The sequence below is a fragment of the Ciconia boyciana genome, chromosome 4, assembly GCF_034638445.1.
Source record: "Ciconia boyciana chromosome 4, ASM3463844v1, whole genome shotgun sequence".
NCBI lineage: Eukaryota > Metazoa > Chordata > Aves > Ciconiiformes > Ciconiidae > Ciconia > Ciconia boyciana.
In genome coordinates this window covers 81200908-81221548 of record NC_132937.1, presented here as the reverse complement: position 1 = coordinate 81221548, position 20641 = coordinate 81200908, and the positions used below count along the sequence as shown (strand labels likewise).

At 39.7% G+C, this 20641-nt stretch overlaps 1 protein-coding gene across 1 annotated transcript in view; it reads left to right on the top strand.

The window, feature by feature from the left end:
• The first annotated feature begins 70 nt into the window (after positions 1-70).
• Positions 71-20641, top strand: part of PGGT1B (protein geranylgeranyltransferase type I subunit beta) — a 40920-nt gene continuing 20349 nt past the window's right edge. Inside the window, 3 exon segments of the mRNA XM_072860371.1 lie at positions 71-202; positions 5914-6032; positions 14659-14726. Of these exon segments, the coding sequence (XP_072716472.1) occupies positions 72-202; positions 5914-6032; positions 14659-14726 (318 nt within the window). The 5' untranslated portion in view covers position 71.

Here is a 20641-nt window from a genome sequence, read left to right as displayed (position 1 = left end):
CGCGGAGGGGGCGGGGCGGCCGCCGCCGCGAGTGACGCAGACCGTGCGCGCCGGGCGCGGGCGGCGGCAAGATGGCGGCGGCGGCGGCGCCGTGCTCGGGGGAGGCGGAGCGGCTGGACTTCCTGCGGGAGCGGCACGTGCGCTTCTTCCAGCGCTGCCTCCAGATCCTGCCCGAGCGCTACTCCTCCCTGGAGACCAGCAGGTAGCGGGACGGGCTCCTCCGCCGCGCCCGGGCCGCCCGCAGCGGCGGCGGCGCCGCGCCCGGGCGGCGGCCGCCGCCGTGCCGGCCTTCGGGGCCGCCGGGCCCCGCCGCCCTCGGGATGGCGGTCGGGGTCTTGGCGCGCCCTCGTCGCCCTCGGGCCGGGGCCGCGCCGTGGGAAGGCGGGACAGAGCCCCCCTCCCCCCACCCCTCCCCCCGCCCGCCTCAGGGAGGCGGCGGCGGCTCGTCCCTCGCCGGCGGGCAGTCGCGTAGACGGGAAACCCCTCCTGGAGGGCTGCCCGCCCGGCCCGGCCTGCCGCGGCTGCGGGCGGGCTGCAGCACCGCGCCGGCAGCCTGAACGGCCGGGCGGCGCAGTGCCGGCAGGAGAGCGCTCCCTGTGAATCTGCCCGCCGGCAGACGGCTGCCAGAAAACACGAGTTGGTGCAGGGGTTCAGTCCGTGCTCGCCTAAACTCCCCCACGTCCGCCGGGGAAGACTTGTTGATCCTTTTAATCTGTTTTCAGCCCCGTGCTTCGCTCTTTTAATCCACCCCGGAAGCCGATTTTAAAATAAATGGCTTAAGCCTTTCGTAGTTCCAAGTCAGCATGCAGAAGACTCTTGTTTATGTAACAGAAATAATTTAAATCTTCATTAGCTAGTATAAGAGTTAAAATACTAGTGAAGTATGCTCCTCGCTTTGAATTAGAGGGACACTTCTCCCTGGAATGGCTTCAGAATGCATTTATGTCACATTCTGAAAGTCTTCACGTAAGGTAGACGGTTACATCTGAGGCACAAGAGGATCGATGATTTGATTGTCAAGCTGCACTTGATAAAAACTTGGCGACAGGTGGAGGGTTCGATCTCTTACTCAACCAATGAAATCATCAGATGCCTTTCACTTGGTAATCTCCTGCAAGTCGTGCTGTGAAGAATGCTCAATGGCTTTGATCGAGTCTTCCTGCTAAATCAAGCTTTATTTCAGCTGGGAGTACAAACACCTGGCAAAAACATGTTAGGATGGATAGTGCCGAACTGTGTGTGGAGTAACACATAACTTTATATTTGAAAAGAAAGTTAGAAATTCTGATTTCAGAGATGTAAGTCTTATTCATTAAAAATTAGACGATGTTTCAGTGTACTTTGTCAGTTATTTTAAATGACAGCAAGGGGAGGTCTAGGCATGCTATACTTTTTCTAGGCATTAAAGTTACAGTAACGTGCAGGTGTATTAGAATCATAACACAAAGGGCTAACCTTAGCCACACTGACATATGGAGAAAGGCTAAAGAAATGGGGTTTGTTCAGCCTAGAGGAGGGAGGATCTGGTAGCAGTCTTCCATTACCGAGGAAGTAGTTAGAGAAAAAAATGGAGACATACCCTTCACGAGGGAGCATGGAGACGGGGCAGGAGGCTATGGGAATGAGTTGCTTCAGGGAAAATTGTCTGGATGTAGGAATAATGTTCTTCACCATTAGAGCAGTTAACCACAAATAGGTTGACCAGTGAAGTGCTGGAATCTTGGCTTGTCAGGGTCCTGGGCCATCTCATCTAAGGCCCTGCTTTCCGCAGAAGGTGGGACCAGTGATCTCCAGAGGCCCTTGGCAACCTAGGCATTTCTGTTCTGTGATTTATGCTGCCAAGCTGTCGCAGTTTGCCACTGAGCTAAAACACAGGCTCTGGTTTACATGGGGCCTTCCCCAGTCTTACTGAATAATGCTAATAATAATGCTAATTGTTTTGAGAACTCTTGAGAAATTAATGAGTTGTTGACCACACCATTTAATGTGTGGTCATAGTAACCACAATACATTAAATAACCAGTGCCCAGTGCATTGTACATAATGGCTGTGCAACACTGAAAAAAACACTGTTTTCTGAAAATTGGAACTGTCAATTTGAAAATATTTCAGGATGCCTTAATTTTTTGGGTAATGAGCACAGTCTAAGCCTTCAAGTAGGATAAAAATCACGGTCATCTAAATTCATGCATTTTTTGAAGTTGTGAAGCTTTTCCTCAACCAGAGGTTTTTCAGTTCTCTTACACTGATTTTTAGATCAGTGTTCTGCAGGTGTACATACACATCTGTTAACAAATTCTGAGCAGGAGATTGAACCATGAATACATCTTCCCCAGTTTGACCTTGAGGATACTAAGTTTGCCTTTTTGACAAGTTCAAGGTCACTGAGTTCAGCAGGCCTTCTGAGCTGGTACTGCTGCAGAAAGAAATGCTGTTACCCTTTTATTCTTACCTCCCTTGTTCCTGCATTTGTGTGGTTCCATGGTGAATTAGATGGATAAATTAAACTAAATTAGAGACACTTGTAAAAAAAAAAAAAATCATTTGTCAGTGAGTTGGTTTGGTTCACTGCACTGCAGCAGAAACAACTGCATTTGTTGTAACCAGGCGGGGTGGTAGAGGATTAAATTTTCCACACAGTGCTGGTCCATTCTAACTTAAAGCTGTAGTTTGTCAAATGCTAAGGGAGTAGGTACAACGATAAAGAAATTTGACTTCACGTTCTTTACTCAACTTACTGTCTCAGAAACTTCATTATTATTTTTGTCTGTAATTATTGCGTGCAGCATCACCACAGTAGTTTTTAAGTAATCTGGTTGCTAGTGTTTCATACATGATCAGTTAGTACTGTGAGGTTTTGCAGGAGAACGCAGCTCTCCTAGTCTCTGAAGTCTTTCAAATCGTGGTGCTTCATGGTGCTCTTTGTAGCACGCTTACTCAGTTTCTCAAATCGGTCACTTCAAATGCTTCCTGAATTCTGCTGAGAAACTGTAGTCTTTGTCCATGCCTGAAGATGAAAAGCTCTAAATCTGTCATCAGAAATCTCTTTACTCGCTTGTCTTGGAGGGGAACTTAAGACAAATGATACCTGTTCTGTAAGCTCTCGGTAGATCAATTAACAAATAAATTTCAGCTGTCAAGCTTTGATGCTTGACTTCCTAAATTAATACACATGCAGTAACTAAAGTGGTAGAAGGCATGAAGAAAAGATACAGCGAAAGTGATGCCAGACTTGGGGGTTGTCGTACAAAGGGCTGCCCTCTGTGGAAATAGCTGTGTGTAAACTTTTTACACTTCATGCTATATGTCAGCTAAGGTGCTGCTAAGAGTTGTCTTTGTTAGTCTTAGAACATGTGTCTGTTAATTTTCTGTGAGGCAGGATAGCATATGGAATAAGGGTGCAGTATCTAGATGGCTCTATCAGGACCTGTCTATGTCCAGTGGTGCCAGATGTTCTTACCTATCATATGTGAATTCCAACACAGTGTACGGGCTGTTCCTTAGTCATGCTGGTACTATTAACACAGAGAATCAGCTCTAAATGAGTAAACTGACACCTAACTATATGTAAAACCACTTTTTACATTCATTTATCTGATATATGTATTTTTAAGTATAGATGAGATTTATTGTCTGTCTTGTATGTATAGCCTTGTGGTTTTGGACCTAGTTTGCAGCAGTTTCTAGTGCTGAAGTTGGCACGTTGTTTGTGCCTCACTGGAAGTAGCTTAGCTGGGTAACATAGTGTGAAAATGTCTTTAAATACTTTCAGTAAAAGGTTGTCAAACTTAGTGTTTGTGAAAATTGGGAAATCTATGCAAGGTTTCAAATAAATAATTTACTGTAGCTGAACAATAAATTTCTTGATTTTTTAATAAAAGTAGTGGCTTTGCTTGAAATAGAGGGTTATTATCCAGAGTCAGATTTTGGGTTACACAAACCTGATTGATCAATGGCAAAAGTTTATATAAGCCTTGAAGTGTTAATTTTGTACTTTGAAAGACAATTTTTTAGTCATCAGATGGCTTAAAATACACTCCTGTTCCACGTAGGAATATCTTTGTGTGCAACACACTATTTTGGCTTTCTGTACTCAAAAACTTTTTTTGTAATTATAATAGTAAAGAGACATATTTTAAAATCCAATGATTACAGAGTAAGTTTACACTTTCTGCCATGAATACTTGGAGTAATGGAGCTGTACTCTAGTCCGTGGTTTGGTTTTTTGGGTTTTTTTTTGTTGTTGTTTGGTTGGTTTTTTTGCAAGGACCTTAGAGTTGCATGGAGGGATTTTTTGAAGAGGGAGTGTTAGTGTTCAATATCCAAGCAGATTATAGATTAAAACCTTTTGTTTGTAAGAGTGGTATGAAAAGCAATGCAAAAGCTGAGGGTCAAAGTAAAAGATAGTGTAAAATCAAGTAACCTCAGCTTAACAAGTCACCATTATTCAACTGAGTTGTGGCCACCACTTTTGCTATGTAATCCTAAATGATAACAGTTTTGAAGCAGAAGTTGTTGACTTAAATTCTGCTTGCAGATGGCCACATGATGTCTATAGCAGCCGGTCAGCCCATTGGTAGGAATGTCACCCTTTGAGGTTGTGCCATTTTACTGAGATCAGCATCTCCTGCATCATCATTTGGCTGCTGCATTTTAATTAAAAGAATTCTTTTGGAGGTGAGTTTTGGGCTGACTCACATCACCATTTTTACTTTGGTCTTACTGTTTGTGGTTCTGATGCAGAACCACGTGGCTGTCGAGGCTTCTGTCCACATCTGTCTCCTCATCTTCAGAGGTGCCTACTAGTGATGGCCAAGGTGGCTCAGCAGCTTGTGAGGTAACTGTAAATTATAACTTAGTCTCCTGAGGACAGCTGGCATTAACTTTTGGTTTTCCTTAGCATGCTAAACTACTGTCTGCCTGTGTAGCAGCTGTTTCACAATCTTATCTGGTGAAAGGAGAGCAAGAATTTCTAGGAGAACAGGCAGATGCAAGTGTGGGTAGCAAAATATACATCCAGCTAATTTTAATCTGAGTCAGAACTTCCACGGTACCATTACATGAACATTTTCTCTCATAGCAAGCTATCTCAAGTTCCTAAACCAGTGCTGTTGCTTTGGTCCTCTGTCAGGGAAAGTAATGCAGCTCTTTGAGGGGCTATGCTGTAAGCTAGGTGACTGCAATGGTTTGAGGTAAAAAGAAAACCCTCAACCAGTATGGTAGCACATGTTTATGGAAGGAAACAAGCTGTGGGCAAGAAAGACATTTAGCATGCTAGCTACTGTACTCCTGTATTGGATACTTGGATGTGACATGCTTAATTTTAGGTGTTTGATTAAGTTAGTCATCTAGGCTGCTTTATACCAAAGGACAAGAAATGAGTACCTCTAGATGGTAATTCATCCCATGTGCCTATTTATACATTGATTGCTTACAAAGGAAGCCTTTCTGTTTGACACCTAACTTCTAAGCATCTGAAATTGGGTTTGGGACACAGAGAGAGACAGCTTACTGCAGTTCAGGGTTACCTTGCACTTACGGCATATTTAGGGGATTGTTCATGTAAGAATTCATCACAGAGAACTAGTGCTCCATATGTTAAAAACCTAGTTTACTTTTTAGTGTTTTTTTCAGGTAAGCAGGCCCTTAGGTTAATGTCTGAATAGGCATGTCATTACTATATAAAAGGAGGCGTGGCTTATATGAAAAGCCTTGTTGAGACAGAGAAATGTTTATAATACAAAGAGCATAATTTTGTCCAGTAGATAAATTTCATGCTTTCTGAGGTAGGCTCTATATGTTGCACCACTGTCAAAGGCTGAGAATTCATAGATATTTCTGTTTCTGCAACCGTTTGTTAATTTTCCCATGATATTTATGGTGGCAAGTGTAAGTCTTATCTTTTTCTTTTAGGTTGACAATTGCATTTTTCGCACTCTCTGGTCTGGATATGTTGGATTCCTTAGATGTGGTGAACAAAGATGATATAATAGAATGGATTTATTCCCTGCAGGTCCTTCCCACAGAAGACAGTGAGTGAGTTTTTAGTTTTTTTATTGATATTAACATCTTTACTTTTGCTTTTCACCTGGGGAATAGTGGATGGCTCTTGGTTTTTGTAAAATACAAGGTTGACCTTCCTGAAGTGCTGTCCTCATAATTTCAGATAGCAATGTCAAGCAAATCCTAGAAATAGATCCCTCTAAAGTAATAAAGCTAGAAAAAGTGATTAGTTTGGCTTTTTTATGTATACAAGGTGAAGCTATGACATTAATTTGAAGATGACAGTATAGAGTAGTAATGACGTTGCACCTTTAAGCATCTCAGAGGAATGTTTCACCTGGTTCTAAAAGAAATGCATATGTTCTAGAAGTATTACAAGTCTAATAGTGATTATATTGACTTCCACTAATTGTAGCTATGCCAGGAGCTCTGAGCACAGGTGTGGTTATTTTGAACAGCTTTTGGAAAATGGGAGGTGTAAGGTTAAGAAGCAAAAGGGATAAATGCAGTTCCTGCTTTAACATGAAAAATCTGTTCCTTAGATCTGTGAAGGTTAAATTTACCTAAGGTTTTTAGAAGGAGTGATGCTGTTGCTGCGTCCCAGCTGTCCTCAGATTGGAAGGTGCATAGCAGATCCAAGCCCGGGCAGGGAGCACACAGGAAGTGTCCCTTTTCCGTGACTTGACAGAAGTCAGGGAGGTGCTGTCTGTGGGCTAGGTGGTATTGGCAATTTTTTCTGTGGCAGCACAGGTGAATGGCTAATAGCAGTAGAGGGGGTGGAAGGGAGGGAGATGTGGGCGAGGCACTGCTGCTTTATGACAGGAGGTGCTGGCATGTTAAGTGCTGGTGTGGGAATAGCTCCAGGCTGGTCTCTAGAGAAGAGGGAATTCCAGGTGCCCATCTGTAAAATCATGAACATGTACTTTGTATGTTGGATGGCTGTAGAAAGAAAATCGTGTGTTTCCTTATAATATCTAACCTAATTATATACTACAAATTAGGTCTCCTCCCTAAAAGCAGTTTTATGAAATAAAAGCATTTTAATGAAGTAAGCATATGGAAGTCAAGATTGATGATGCTTGATTTTTACAGTAATAAAAAGATCCCTTTTCTTATTCTGGAGACTTACCAACCATCAGATCCACCCCAGGTGCTAGTTCTAATAGGTTTGTTTTTTTCTTGTGTTGTATTCCAGGATTGATTATAGAAAATTAGGGGTTTGGATCACATAATTATTCCCACAATGCTTTTAATCATGAGAAGGTTCCTGTCCCTTAGCATTAAAAAATTTTTCCAGGGTGTACATGCTTTGTTTTTAGGCATTGCTCACTTTCTGATCTTTATCCCAGTCTTCAGGAGTGTATTCTGAAAGAACAGTGAAGTTTGCAAGAGAGATTAGAATGGGCATTTTTTGTTTTTGTCTTTGATAGTATGCAGTAATTCATGGGGAGGGGGAACACGGACACGGCTCTACCTAGCCAATGTTTGGAATAGTCCCATTGTCAAGGGCCTCCTAGGGAGAGCAGTATAAATCTCAGCATGCAGATGTGGAGGCTAACAGTCCAGGGCACAGCTGAGATGTCCTCCTCCTTTTTCTAGCTATCATCCCATCATAAAACTACAGGAGAGTAGTTTTGGGGAGGGCATCTTTCGCAGTGCATTCTGTGCTTTTAAGTAATAAATCTCTCCTTTTCATGAGCAGAACAAACGTCCCTCCAATCCTGTATTTTCATATCCCATTGTAAAAACTCTGTTCTTCTTATGCTCTTATGCTTTCGGTAATAACACTAGTGTTATCTGGTCACTTGACCCCTAAAACTTCAGCATTATTTTTATTCCATTTTTACTTCATCTAATGGACAATAGATGATGCAAAATGTGAATGATACCAACAGCAGCAAGTTGGATATTGGATGACTAAATGTGCAGAAGGGAATGTATACCTTCCTGCAATGTCGACTTTCAATAAAATGTTTTGACTTTCTGGTTTTTAATCCTGGGTGTGTGCAACATTTGTTGCTGGCAGCCTCCCAGCAGTAGAGCTCTGACTCCCTCTTTTGGCCTGTTTGAAGAAGTAACTAAACTCTGGTTAGCTGCAGCAGTAAAGTTTTTAGTTTCAGAATGCTTGTGCATCTCCAGTTAAAGAGAACGGTTGCTAGCTTGATACATCAGAATCCTTCTAGGTAAAAAAAAAATAAAAAATTACACTTAGCTTTTAAAGAAACATTCTATTGCAGCATTTTTTTACATGCATGCTGATAAATCTTGCTTTCTGTGGAAAACTGATTTTTAAACATTTAAATTACAACACTGTTTTACGATGTAGTTTCTGGAATGATGAATTCCAGTAATCTTGCCTTCAGTAACTGTATTGTACGTGATAAGTCTTCATTAATTTTGGCTCTGGGACTGAAAAGCTATTTAAAACTTAAATTTTAAGTTGGAATATATTTTTACAGAATCGTGGGGTTTGTTTTTGATCGCATCACTGGTTGAATTCCTAAAATGAGGAACAAGATAATTCCTGTAATTCTTATCAGAAAAATACATTTCCCTGCTGTTCATGTTTGTCCCTCCAAAGGTCCCATATCCATAGCACTTCAGTGGATTTTTATTTAAAGCACTTTTTTAAGGTGGCAAATTCAAATTATTTTGAGAACTACTGCTACCTTACAGGCATTTTTCCAATGGATGGGAGACAGAACAGTTGATGCTCTGCAAACTTAATATCTGTTTATTTTTATCAGTGGCTATTATAGTAGGTGTACTGGCCGGGATAGAGTTCATTTTTTCCATAGTAGCCCGTATGCTGCTGTGGTTTGGGTTTATGACTAAAACAGTGATGGTAACACACCAGAGTTTGAGCTGTTGCTGAGCAGTGCCTGCACAGCGTCAAGGCTGTCTCTTTTTCCCCCTCTGCACCCCTTCTCCCCCCACAGATACAGCCAGGGGACACAGCCAGGACAGCCTACCCCAAGCGACCCCAGGGATACTCCGTACCACCTGACAGCATGTGCAGCAGTAAAAGCTCGGGGAAAGGAGGAGAAAGGGGGTGATGTTTGTGGTTCTGGCATCTGTCATCCTGAGTAACCCTTAGGCGTGCTGCGGCCCTGCTTTCTGGGAAGTGGCTGAACACCTGCCTGGCCGATGGGAAGTAGTGAATGAATTCCTCCTTTGCTTTGCTTGTCCCCACAGCTTTTGCTTCACCTGTCAAACTGTCTCTGTCTCAATCTGTGAGTCTCTCCTCTTCTCTCTGTTTTTCTCACCTTCCCACCAGAGGGGGAAATGAATGGGTGGCTGTGTGGGTGCTTAGCTGCTGGTCGGGGTCAACCCACCACAGCAGGGCATTACAGAACCTGGTAGAAAATCAGAATTCGGTGTTTTAGAGTACTTCTTAGATAGAGTCTTACAATATCCTGTGATAGTTTTAGGTACCATGTTTGTATTTACTGGTGTGTGATATGTCAATGGCTACTGGAAGCTTCAATTCAGAGGTTTGTAGACTTTGAAATTTTTATGTGAAACTAAAGCTCATAAATGAAAAGTGGCGAGATCTTGATCTTGCTGAGTAAGAAAGCAAATATATACTCTGTGAGCCTAATTAAAATGCACTAGAGGAAGCTAAAGATTAAGGTCTGTCAGGATAGACTGAATTCTTCTCTGGGTTTATTATAACTGTGATTCAAACAAATAATGTCCTTTAGGTACCATAATTTCAGCTCAAGTGTTTTAGGGACTGACTCAATATCAGTTCTAATTAGGAGGGAATGGCACGTCACACACGCGAGCTGACCTGACCCTTACACAGAAACGTACCATTCTTAGCAAACTGCTTCATCTCATTGCTGTCTTCTGCTTTTTTAAAGGGCCCCTGTCTTCTATAACTCCTGCAAAATAGTTTGGCTTTACATTCCATAGATTTTGGACACTGTTACTTTTTCTTCACTTTTAGTAAGTGCTCTGCTTAGGTGCATGGCTAATACATGTTTTTGTTTTGTTTGTGTGTTCACTGCAGGAAGACCTCACTGTGTTTCCTTTTAGAAAGAAGTTGAAATCTTGAAAAATCTTATTTTTTTTTCATTTTGGTGAGGGTGGTGCTCTTTTACAAGCCTTATCAGAAATGATATGTATTTAGAGTAAGACATACTTCTTAAAGTGTTAGTGAAATTGGAAGAGGGTTGACAAAAGACCCTATTTCAACTATTTGGCATGTCAGAGCTTTACGGTTTTTCTGCTCATAAAGCAGCTCCTAGACAGAATTTCAAATTTATTTTAACTACCTTAAAGTACAGCTCTTAGCAATGTGAGAAAGACATATCCCGCTTTCTTGCAGGTCACATTTAAAAACAGTTCAGCACTTGTGAAAGAGAGTGAATCCAGAGCTCTGTACTCAAGTAATCTAGTTGCAGACAGACAGTGGAGGCACACTCCTTGGCCGTACTCACCCACCATCCTCCCCCATAGCAACACTGACACTTGTTTGACCCTGCTTAAGAGCTGGTTTAGCTCGTTGAAGTGGCAGAAAAGTATGCACTTATTTATCTAACAGAAGGTTAGCTTTGTGTTGCATTGGTGAACTGTGTTGGCTGGGAGTGCAGGTGCCAGCTCTGTAAGGGAGAGGGAGAAGTACAGGGAGCTGTACTTTTTGACAGCTGGATGCTTCGTTGGCTTTGCTGAAGTAAGAAATGGCACCAAAAGGAGAGCTGAGACATACTTCATTTGTGGGTCTGAACCCCCAGGACCCATGTGTAGCAGGCTGAAAACCATTATACTACATCAGGGACCTAAAACTTTCCTCTGTCAAAGTCTAAATTTAGATTTGTAATAATGCTTATTTCTTCTTCACTTGTGTGACCGTACTGAAAAAAACAGATAAAATGTCATTGGCTGGTTTTGAGATCATTGTTACATGTGAGCTTTCTGATCATGAGTTTCTTGAGCAGAAATATTAATTTTCTTCCAACATAACCTTCTTTAACAGTTACATTTGAAGTATTTATCTGGATGTATAATGGACTTCCATTTTAGAGAATCCAACTTTGCATTTTATGACATATTGTAATGCTTTGATTTGTAAGAATAATTATTTTTTAGCCCCAGTTCAGTAAGAATTGCTTATGTTTACTTTTATCTGGATGTACTGACTATGTCAGCTTATGTTAAAGCTGTGATTTTTTTTTTTTTACATATTAAGATGTTAATGACGTAGGTAAGCTTGGTTCTGTACTTCGCAAAATGAGAAAAGCCTTGGAACCAGAGGAGTGCATAGGTAACTTGAATAGGAAGAAGTAGTGGTAAAAGTTATCAATCTTCCCATGCAAGACAAATAATAAAAGAGAAATAACAAAAATATCCTGTCTGTAACAAAAGAGCTCCCAGGATAAGCCGCCTGTGCTCATCACTTGGGGCTCTGTTACTTGTCCTAAGGACTTTCTGGCCTATGCACATGTAAGTAACATGGTTTTCTTCACAGGAAAGTTCAGCTCTTCATTTAAGTGTGGAGTCTTTTGGTTTGGGAAGAGTGTCAGTTTTCTTCAGTTCTGTTGTCAAATGTGAAAAGTTTTTGCACGTGTGTTTCGTTCAGCTTGCAATAGTCATGCAGCGATTGGTGAAACGTTTATTCCTTTTTGCTCTGTCTTAAGATCTTTCAGAAAGTGGTTAAATATGCTTAATTCTGAAAGTGAACACTAGGTGGTACCATTTCATAACTGCAATTACACTTGATGCTTCAGTTGCCTGTACTGGCGCTGAACTGGTCACTGCACCAATTTTTTACAAGGGACATAAACTATGATAATATCCTTTTAGTTAGGGTATGTTTAATTTCCGATTCTAGTTCTGATTCTGACAGGCTGTTTGTGGTTCAGGAAAGTAGGCAAGAACTTTATTAGCACTACTAAGCTATTACATAAGATAAGAAGCGCAAGTACTTTTCAATAAAACAGTAGAACCAATTTCACAGAAGGTGAGGTGCATAAACTGAAAGCCAGTGGTTTTTCCCTAATTCCCCTTTGGTTCCCATTTGGTTTTGAACTTGAATGTTCGCAGGAAGCTAAAAAAACAGTTGAGACATGACGCCAATGTGCCAGAGTCATCTGGTTAGAAATGAGCTGGTTTTACTTCCTGTTTTAACACTTCCTTTATCAGCTCAGCATTCTATTTTTTAATTCAAGAATTGTAACTAGAAATTTAGCAATTCACTTGTAATGCTGAAGGTCTAGGAAGCATCTATTGCATGCACATTAATGACAAAATCTTTTTGTTTGGAGGAGGGGATAAAATTCCCTTTAAAGATTATGCAGTAGTAAGGGCATTGCAGAGCCATGCTGTTCTTCTGTTTCTCCTAGGAGCCAGTGTGTAAAGTCTAGGATGGGAGATCAGAAGTCACTGACATAAAGAGTCAAAATAGGTTTTAAATCAATGGTAGCAATACAGTTTAAAATCCAGCATTTTAAAATTACCAATGCTGGTTTTTGGTTGGTAGCAGTTTAGTAGTACAAGAAAAGTTTTAAAATATTACACAAAAATCAAACAGCTAAAGGGAATAATAGATCCTGATTTCATTAATGTACTTTATTTTTAATCTCTCTTTTTCATAGTACCTTGCAAGTCAGAAGCCAATCAAAGTGACCACTAACAGCACACTGCACTTGGGTTTCATACTGCCATTTCTACCTTGATAATGAATTATAAGCTACAGTCTAGAAGGCTGATAATAGGGATCACTCTTTCTGGGATGAATCCTTCCATCTAGCAACTAGCAGCTGATTTCCGTTTGACTTCAGAGCTGTCCTAATTGTAGCACATTTTAATTTGCAGCAGGCCAGAACAGCTGTGTGGTAGTAGGCTAGCAACTGTTTTCTGGATGAAGGGTTTCCACATTAGTGCCATTTCAAACTGATTTTTGTACTTTACTTAAGCACTTAAGACACAGATTCATTTTTACTGAAAATGGGACAAGGTAATGGAGATTTTTCCACAATGTCACCTAGGAAATCTGGTATTTAAGAAGTAGGAATTCTAGTTCTCCTGTTACTGATTCATTCACATCATGTCATTTTTCAAATTGTGATGCTTTTTGGGCAGTGTCCTTCAGGACCTTAGATTAGTCCTTAAGACTAATATTTATTGTGCTTTCCAGAACCTGTCGCAACATGAAATGCAAGTCTGACTCCAGGAGCTAACAGACAAATGTTCTCTGCTGAGGAGATTTAGATTATAACAAAACATAACAGTTATGCATTTTTTTGTCTACAAATACAGATACTCCTTCTGTTTTCTGTTTGTGGGTATGACTATAGCATACCAGTTTTTAGCATAGGCTGAAATGATCTTCATTACACCTGTAGAATAATTTAAAAGTACTTTCGATTGGAAGGTGGAGGAAGTGGAGAATTGCAGGTGGTGTTTTTCTGTTAAATATTAGTTCACTCCATGTAAATTAGATCCAAAGACTTGTCTGGTAGAGAAACTTGCATACTTCAGCCACGTTGAAGTACTTAGACTGATAAAAGCTTCTTGTTTAAATGTTGTGTACATGAAGAATATATTTAAAATTAGAAGCTAATACACTGATAAATGACACCAGAACTGGTAGACCACATTGCATAGTGATGTTTTTAGGACTTTCAGCTTTATAACTATTCTTGTTTGGTTAGTCTGGTGCAGTTTTCCCTAATCTCCAAGAGGATTTTTAGATTAAAGGCTGAAGAGCTGGGAAAAAAAAAAAGAAAGGGAGAAAATTTAAGAACACACAAGTGCTGTTGACCTACGGCACTCATTAGGCTTTTCCTTTTAGAGGCTGAGGAGTAAAGTAATTGAGTTTTTGCCAACTCATTAGGCTTTTACTTTCAGAGGCTGCGGAGTAAAGTAATTGAGTTTTTGCCATGCAGAAGCAGATTTGAGCCCTGCAAACCTGTACTTAGCTCTAGACAGTGTGTGGTGCACACTTTTGTATGCTGCATCCTCAGGTACTGTGACACATTTAAAACGAATTACACTGAATCACTAACGGAAATGTTTGATACCTACAATGTTCTTATACCTGTGTTTTGGGTGAGAGAAAAATGGCTCCAATTAAAAATTTGCCTTTCACATTGTTTTAACTATTTCATTCTGACAGTATTTGAGTTAGATTGGTGCTAGCTTAAAACTGCAAACAGTTTGTTTGTCCTTGTACATGTTGCAAAGTATCTTAAAACAATTCTGCTTGGGAACAGACGGTATTACCAGGCAGGAATCCAGAGAGGAAAAAAAAATCTGTTAACTCTGGGCACTTTTCCAGGGGCGCAATCTTCTTTTTTTTTCCTTTTTATTTTTTTTTTCTTTCTTTCTTTCTTTTTTTGTGAGCATGGAAGACAGTTCTGTGCGGATAAGAACACTGTATTTCCACCAAATCAAAAAGATCGGTTGCTTTGTCATTACAGCAGGATCAAGTTTGCTTGTGGTTTTCTTTGTTTGTTTTTTTTTTTTTTTTTTATTAATCAGTGATAACAAACTGAGGTTGGGAACGTACTGAAAGACAGATGCAAACTCTAGTAATACTGTGAATAGTGTTGAACTAACAGGTCTTGATCTTGACTAGAGAATTATGGCTTATAATGAGTGTTTCAGCAAAGCAAGTTAGTTGAGTCTTTATTTTTTTATCTTTTCCAGGATCAAACTTGAATCGCTGTGGGTTCAGAGGCTCTTCATATTTAGGGATGCCATTCAATCCCTCCAAGGTCAGTTAAGTGTGTGTGTGTGAAATATTTTCAATTAGGCAATAAATGATCTTGTGTCTTTTTTTATAATATTAACTGTATAATTGCACAATATCTGGAAGGCAGGGATTTTTGCACTGTTAATACACTGAAATGTTTGCAGAGCTTTTGAGAAACATGCATAAGAAACATACTGAAATGGTACTGCTTGACTTTCCAGGGCAGTGAAAAATTGACATACAAATTGTGACTTGTCTCAGTGCACTCTCCCCCTTCTCTGATCTGTTACTGAAGTAGGGAAACTCCTCTAACTCAAGAACTATCGCCTGGCAGAGAAGGGCAGAATAACTCCGTATTAAGTGGTGCAGCACATACTGTTCTTCGCTATTCCTCTTCCTGTGATGAAACATATGTATTTGTTTGCAGCTGGTATCCACTCAAACATAGGCAAGGCTCTGCTCATCCCAGTTTATTGTGACCGTAAGAGAGGATGCTTTGAAGCCCATGGAACTGAGGTTCAAGACAGTTAAATCTGTATACGAAAAGAAAGTGCCTTTAATACAAGAGAGAAAGGAGGTTAGCAGAGGTTGCTAAATATGGCACAGAAGGTCTGGTACAGTTGGAAGAGGAAAGGGGAGACTAGTGTGCACGAAGGACTGTGAAAGAGGTACGGTAGTTCTGTGTTTGAAGAGTCAAATCTCACTGAAGAGTGGATGAAAAATGTGGAAGAGCACTAAATTATCACAAAGTATTTGATTTTTGTAGTGGACAGATAGCAAGATTTTAAATATAAATGAATGAATGAATCTTGGGATCTGAAATTGAAAGCAAGGATGGACATCTGATATGCTAATGACTGTAGTTGAGTGTAAAAAATGCTTGAACTAACTTTAGTATGAAGGTAGTATAGCAGCCTGTTTTGGCCTTATTTTTATTTACTCTTAACAGTATAACTTTATGCTTCTGAATAACTTGTGGGAATGTTAATCTACATTGGAGTAATAACTACATATGCCTCTTTGCATAGCAAGCCAGCCAGGTACTCACAGCAGTACTATTCAGAGGTTGCACTTTCTAACAAGGGTAAAATAATTGTGAAGAGAGTTTTTTACATCTCTACATTGGGTGCTACAGCAGCATGTGACGGGCAAGGTAATTTGTCTCTTGGTTTGCTTTGGTATTTATCCTGTTTTACACTACAGATGGTGTCTGCAGTGAGCTCGGACTGCAGTAGCAAGATGAATTCATCATCTGTTTTAATTGGAATTAAGCTCAGTGGCAATCCAACCACCCACTGAGCTTGAAGGAAGAAAGAAAAACTTCTGCTTAAAACCTAAAAGAATTTGGGATCTGAAGCGGTGACTTACTGATATACTTTGTTAAAAATAAAATTTAAAGACAAAATAGTAGACAATAATTTCAGTATGGTCGTATAAGAAAAAGGCTGGTTTTATTCAGAAGGAAGATGGCTGTCTTTGATAAGTGACCTAAAGAAGCTGAGGTTGTCATGCTATTATTGTGGCATAACAGCATTATAAAATGAATAAAGATATAATTTTACCAAACTGAGATAATAAAAAGGTACCAGTCGTGTTTCCTCAAAGGTTTGGGTCAGTGCCATGTGGTGTAGTACATTAAATCAATGCATGCTTTTGGGAACCTTTTTCAAATCCTCCCCGGTGTATAAAGCTTCAAGAGTGAGTTCTGGATATAGTTGTGAGGTCTTGTAAAGGCCCCTGAAGACAGAAAGTCCATAAGATCAGCAAAGTGTCATTACCCCTTCCCAGCACTTTCTGGTGTTTTAATTTAACTCTCAACTTCCAATAGTACATGCTTCATACCTAAATGTTCTCTTTTCAGGAAATGTGTTGCGGCCCATCGGTGTCTCATTATGTGTTAGCCAGTCTGCAGAAGGAACAAAGGGGTGGAATCATGTAACCTATGGAAATTAGCTATAAGGTCTCTAGAAAACTGTTTGCAGCTGGATGTGCTTTTCATTTAAGTATTGCAATACTTTTTTAATTGCATCTGCATTAGAGGGATAAGATCTGCTTGATTTATTGGCATACAAAGGTTTAAAGTATTTCCAGCACTGTTGCCCTAAAATGTTGTGAAATAACTCAGAAAAAGAAAGCCTTGCAAATCCACTGTGATGACTTTGAATTATGTTTAAGGTCTTGTCATTTTTCTTTATTCATCATTTAAAAATATTCTATTAAATCTATGTCTTGAAAAATAATTTTTGAAAAAGCCTGTAAGCATTTTGGATATGCATTGACAGTCACTATTTATTACATGCCACTACAGTGATTTCATTCTTGAACTCTGAGAAAGTGCCATACTGGAGGTAGCCAAATCTCTTCTGTTGCTAGGGAGCCTTCAAAATAATAGGGAAAAAGCAAGGGATATGTTAGAATTTCCAACTTTACTAAATGTTAGCAGGATAGCTCATTTGGTTTTGGTTTGGGGTTTGGTTTTTTTAGCCATTACCTTTTCAGTGTTTGATGGTAGTGTCTATGCAGCTCTTTGGGACTGTAGCAAAAGTGAAGCAAAACCATATCCACTTGACCAACTCACCACATGCAGCCTTAACAAGCCTTACAAGTCTTAACTGTAAATGAAGGCTGAGCGCCGCTTCTATCACTGCATTTAAACATGAATAATTTAAAATTAGATAACAATTATTTTCTGAAATAGCTCTAGGTTCTGCAGTCTCTCTGATTTGGTGTTACTGGAGTTTAAACTAGCTTTTTAATTTAGGGGTGAACAGTGTCTTTAGAGTTTCAGGTAGGCCTATGTCTTTTCAATCTCATTGAAGTGTTACAAATTGGTTTTAGGGGCTAGATTGAAAGCCAATACCTGGAACTTTTATGCAAGATTGCGGTAAAGAATATATGCTTTTACTTGGGGGGAAAAAAAGTTCTGTTTTGTGTTTGTGACATGACATTGTATTTTCTCAAGGCTGAAAGGATCCATGTTTGTCACACTGATGCCAGGTGTGACATGGAAGTTTTTTGAAAGTGGGACTTTGCCTGTGTAGGAGTATGTTTAGTAGCATTCTTTATTAGTGTTTGGAGAGATCTTGCCCGTGCTTTTGCAGCAGAGAGAGTTTCTTAGCCCTCTCTGCAGTGGTCAGCAGGAATTGTTGTTGCCATGAGTTATGTTTAGACAGCTGTTCTGGATAATGTGGTAGGGAACATTACCACATCACTGAACCAGATTTAAATGTTTGAAAGCTTCCCCTCACCTTGCATCTTTAAGTCTTAATTCTTTTAAGGAAGGCTCAGACTGTGGAGACCATGATGGTAATAATGCCCATAGAGCAGAACTGTTTTACTCAGTTGCTGAGATCCAGGTTAATCTGTTTCCTGTGTGACCTACAAACTGCAATTATCACAAAAGGTGAAGTGTATAGAGAAAACAGGACCTGGCTCTATCCCTATTGTTGTCTTCTCAGAGTGTCTGCACCAGTGTATGAGTTCAGATCAGTAGAGAGCACTTTATAAGAGCAGTTTAATGTGCTTGCTCCAAAAGAGCAAGGCACACAAAATGGGCTCCTTTTAAATGAAACTGAACCAGAAGGTGTGCTCTGAATGAACTTCTCCATTAGTGGGCCGTTAGTCCGTGGAGCCAGACTGCAGCTGGCACAAACTGTGAAATGTGTGTAGTGTGGGCACCAGTACCGCAGCCCCGACTGTTCTGCCCTCCAGGCCCACTGCTGTTGCATTACTCCTTCAGGTAGACATAACCTTACTGGATTAAGTGTATTTCTTCTGGTTGTATAGTTAAGTGTTTAACAATCCATCCACAGTTTAACAGCTTTCTTGTTGCTAGTTTTTGAGATGTAACTTCTGCCATTCTTAAAATAACTTCATTCTGTTTATCTCTGTGTCCCTGGCCCATGAAGCTCACAGTTTGAGGTGGTGGCAGTAGTTGTTGTTTTTGTGCTTAGGTTGACAGTTTGCTTAGCTGCTTCTGTTGCTTTAGTCTGCAGTGTCTATGAGGCAAAAATAGTTATATTTCACTAAAAGTAGGCTTTGTTCATAATACAGAACGTAAAAAGGAACTTCTTTTTACCAAGCCTGAAGATGCCAATTAAAAATCAAGTGCTTTGACTACAGTGTCTTTGATAAATTTGGGACAAATTTCTACACAATGTCTGAATTACTTTGTCCTTCATAGTAGAGGCAGTCTAGCAACACTTCCTCCCAGCCATGCAAATTTTAGAGGTATTAGCAATTATCTCATGAAACCTGTGAGACTTTCTGTAATCTGTTGCATTTGGAGAAGCCATTCCAGTCCTACTTTGTGATACCAAATTGTCATAAGGCCAGTTTCTACAAATTTTATGAATTCTCAATTTTATGCAAAAAAGTATTGTTTTCTTGGGTGGTGTTCTTTTTTTGTCTGAAATGTCCAATTATTCTTATTGGTGTCCCCTCAAAGACATCCTGTTACTTGGACTCAGGTGTCTTGTTGCATTAGTGTGTGAAGTATGTATTGGTGTGTATAGGTACAACATAAAATTTGATAAGTAGTATCACAACGAGCTTGAAATGATTACATGGAACCTAGAAGATAAAGTGAATTCCAGTACACTTAAAATTTGAACAATTATGCTTAGCATACAGAATATACTATTCTTCTATTATTCTTCTGGCGAATAAGTATATCTGTTTTATTTATTTTTTTTTTAAACACATGTGGCAAACAAAGATCTGTTAGGCTCTCAAAAGCTTCCAAAATCCTACAGTAATTACACGTATGAAACATCGTGTTGGCCTCTGTGAGTATGCCTTGTAGTAATTCCTGTGTGATCTCATATTTGATTCTGATCCTTCTGTCTTTTATTTAATTTTATTGAAATATTGGCCGTATTTGTTGGGATTTTTGGCCCTAAAGCAAGTGCTCTCAAAACACTGGCTGCATACCCAGTATGTTGGACCCTCTGTCACTTCCACTGACTTTTTTAGTAATTACATATCAAGATATCTAGCAGTATACCAATTTACTGTATAAAGAATTTAATTACTTGCCACATGATAATCCTGTGATAAGAGAAAACGATTAGCAGTAAAGGTAGTTGTTTAACCTACGAGCAGCTGTTCTTGAATGCTGAGACCATCTCCCAGATTCCCCACACAATGATGTTTCAAAATCGTGTATCCTAACAGTCTTTTCTGCATCACCTGTACCTAAATATTTGTTTGATGTTCAAGGACAAAAGCAGATGGTGGTACTAATTTAGCTGTGAACTTTATGATTGTATGTACAGGCAGCAGACACTACTGTTTGCTTTATATGCATTATACAAGTATAGTTTGTGCTCTTTATTAAAACTACCAGACCTGCAAAATTTTATACTGCTCTGGTGTTGCTGAAACCCTGTCTTTGGAAAAGCAGCGTGCTACCACTACATGTTGAAATGTTTGCATAGAAAAGGAAGTACAGATAGAATTTGTACATTGTCCAGGTACTGTAGTGATTGATACAATTTGTTTGGGGAGGATGGTATTATATAGTTTCATGAGCATACAGTATATGTGCTTATAACACTTTGCTTGCAGCCTGTTTTTACTGCAGCGAGTAATAGTGTAATAGAAATACTAGAATACAGAATTGACTAAAAAATAAGGGCCCAGTTATTTAAACATGTTTGTAGGCTACCAAAGCTTTACCAGCAATATGGAATTAGCATGTGTATAGAAAAATACAATTAAAAAAAATAAATCCTGTGAAGCAGGAATTTCAGTTACTTTATGTAGACACTGTGTGAAAAATTGTCACTTGAAGGAGAATGTTGTTTGAAAACTATAGATGCCTTAGAAAATTTCCTGAATATCCAAGCATGTTTGTAGTCGTTAGAACATTTGGGTGGAGTTTTCATAAATGTGGTTTTAAAAAGCAAGTCTGAATATCCTTAGAGTAAACCTTCC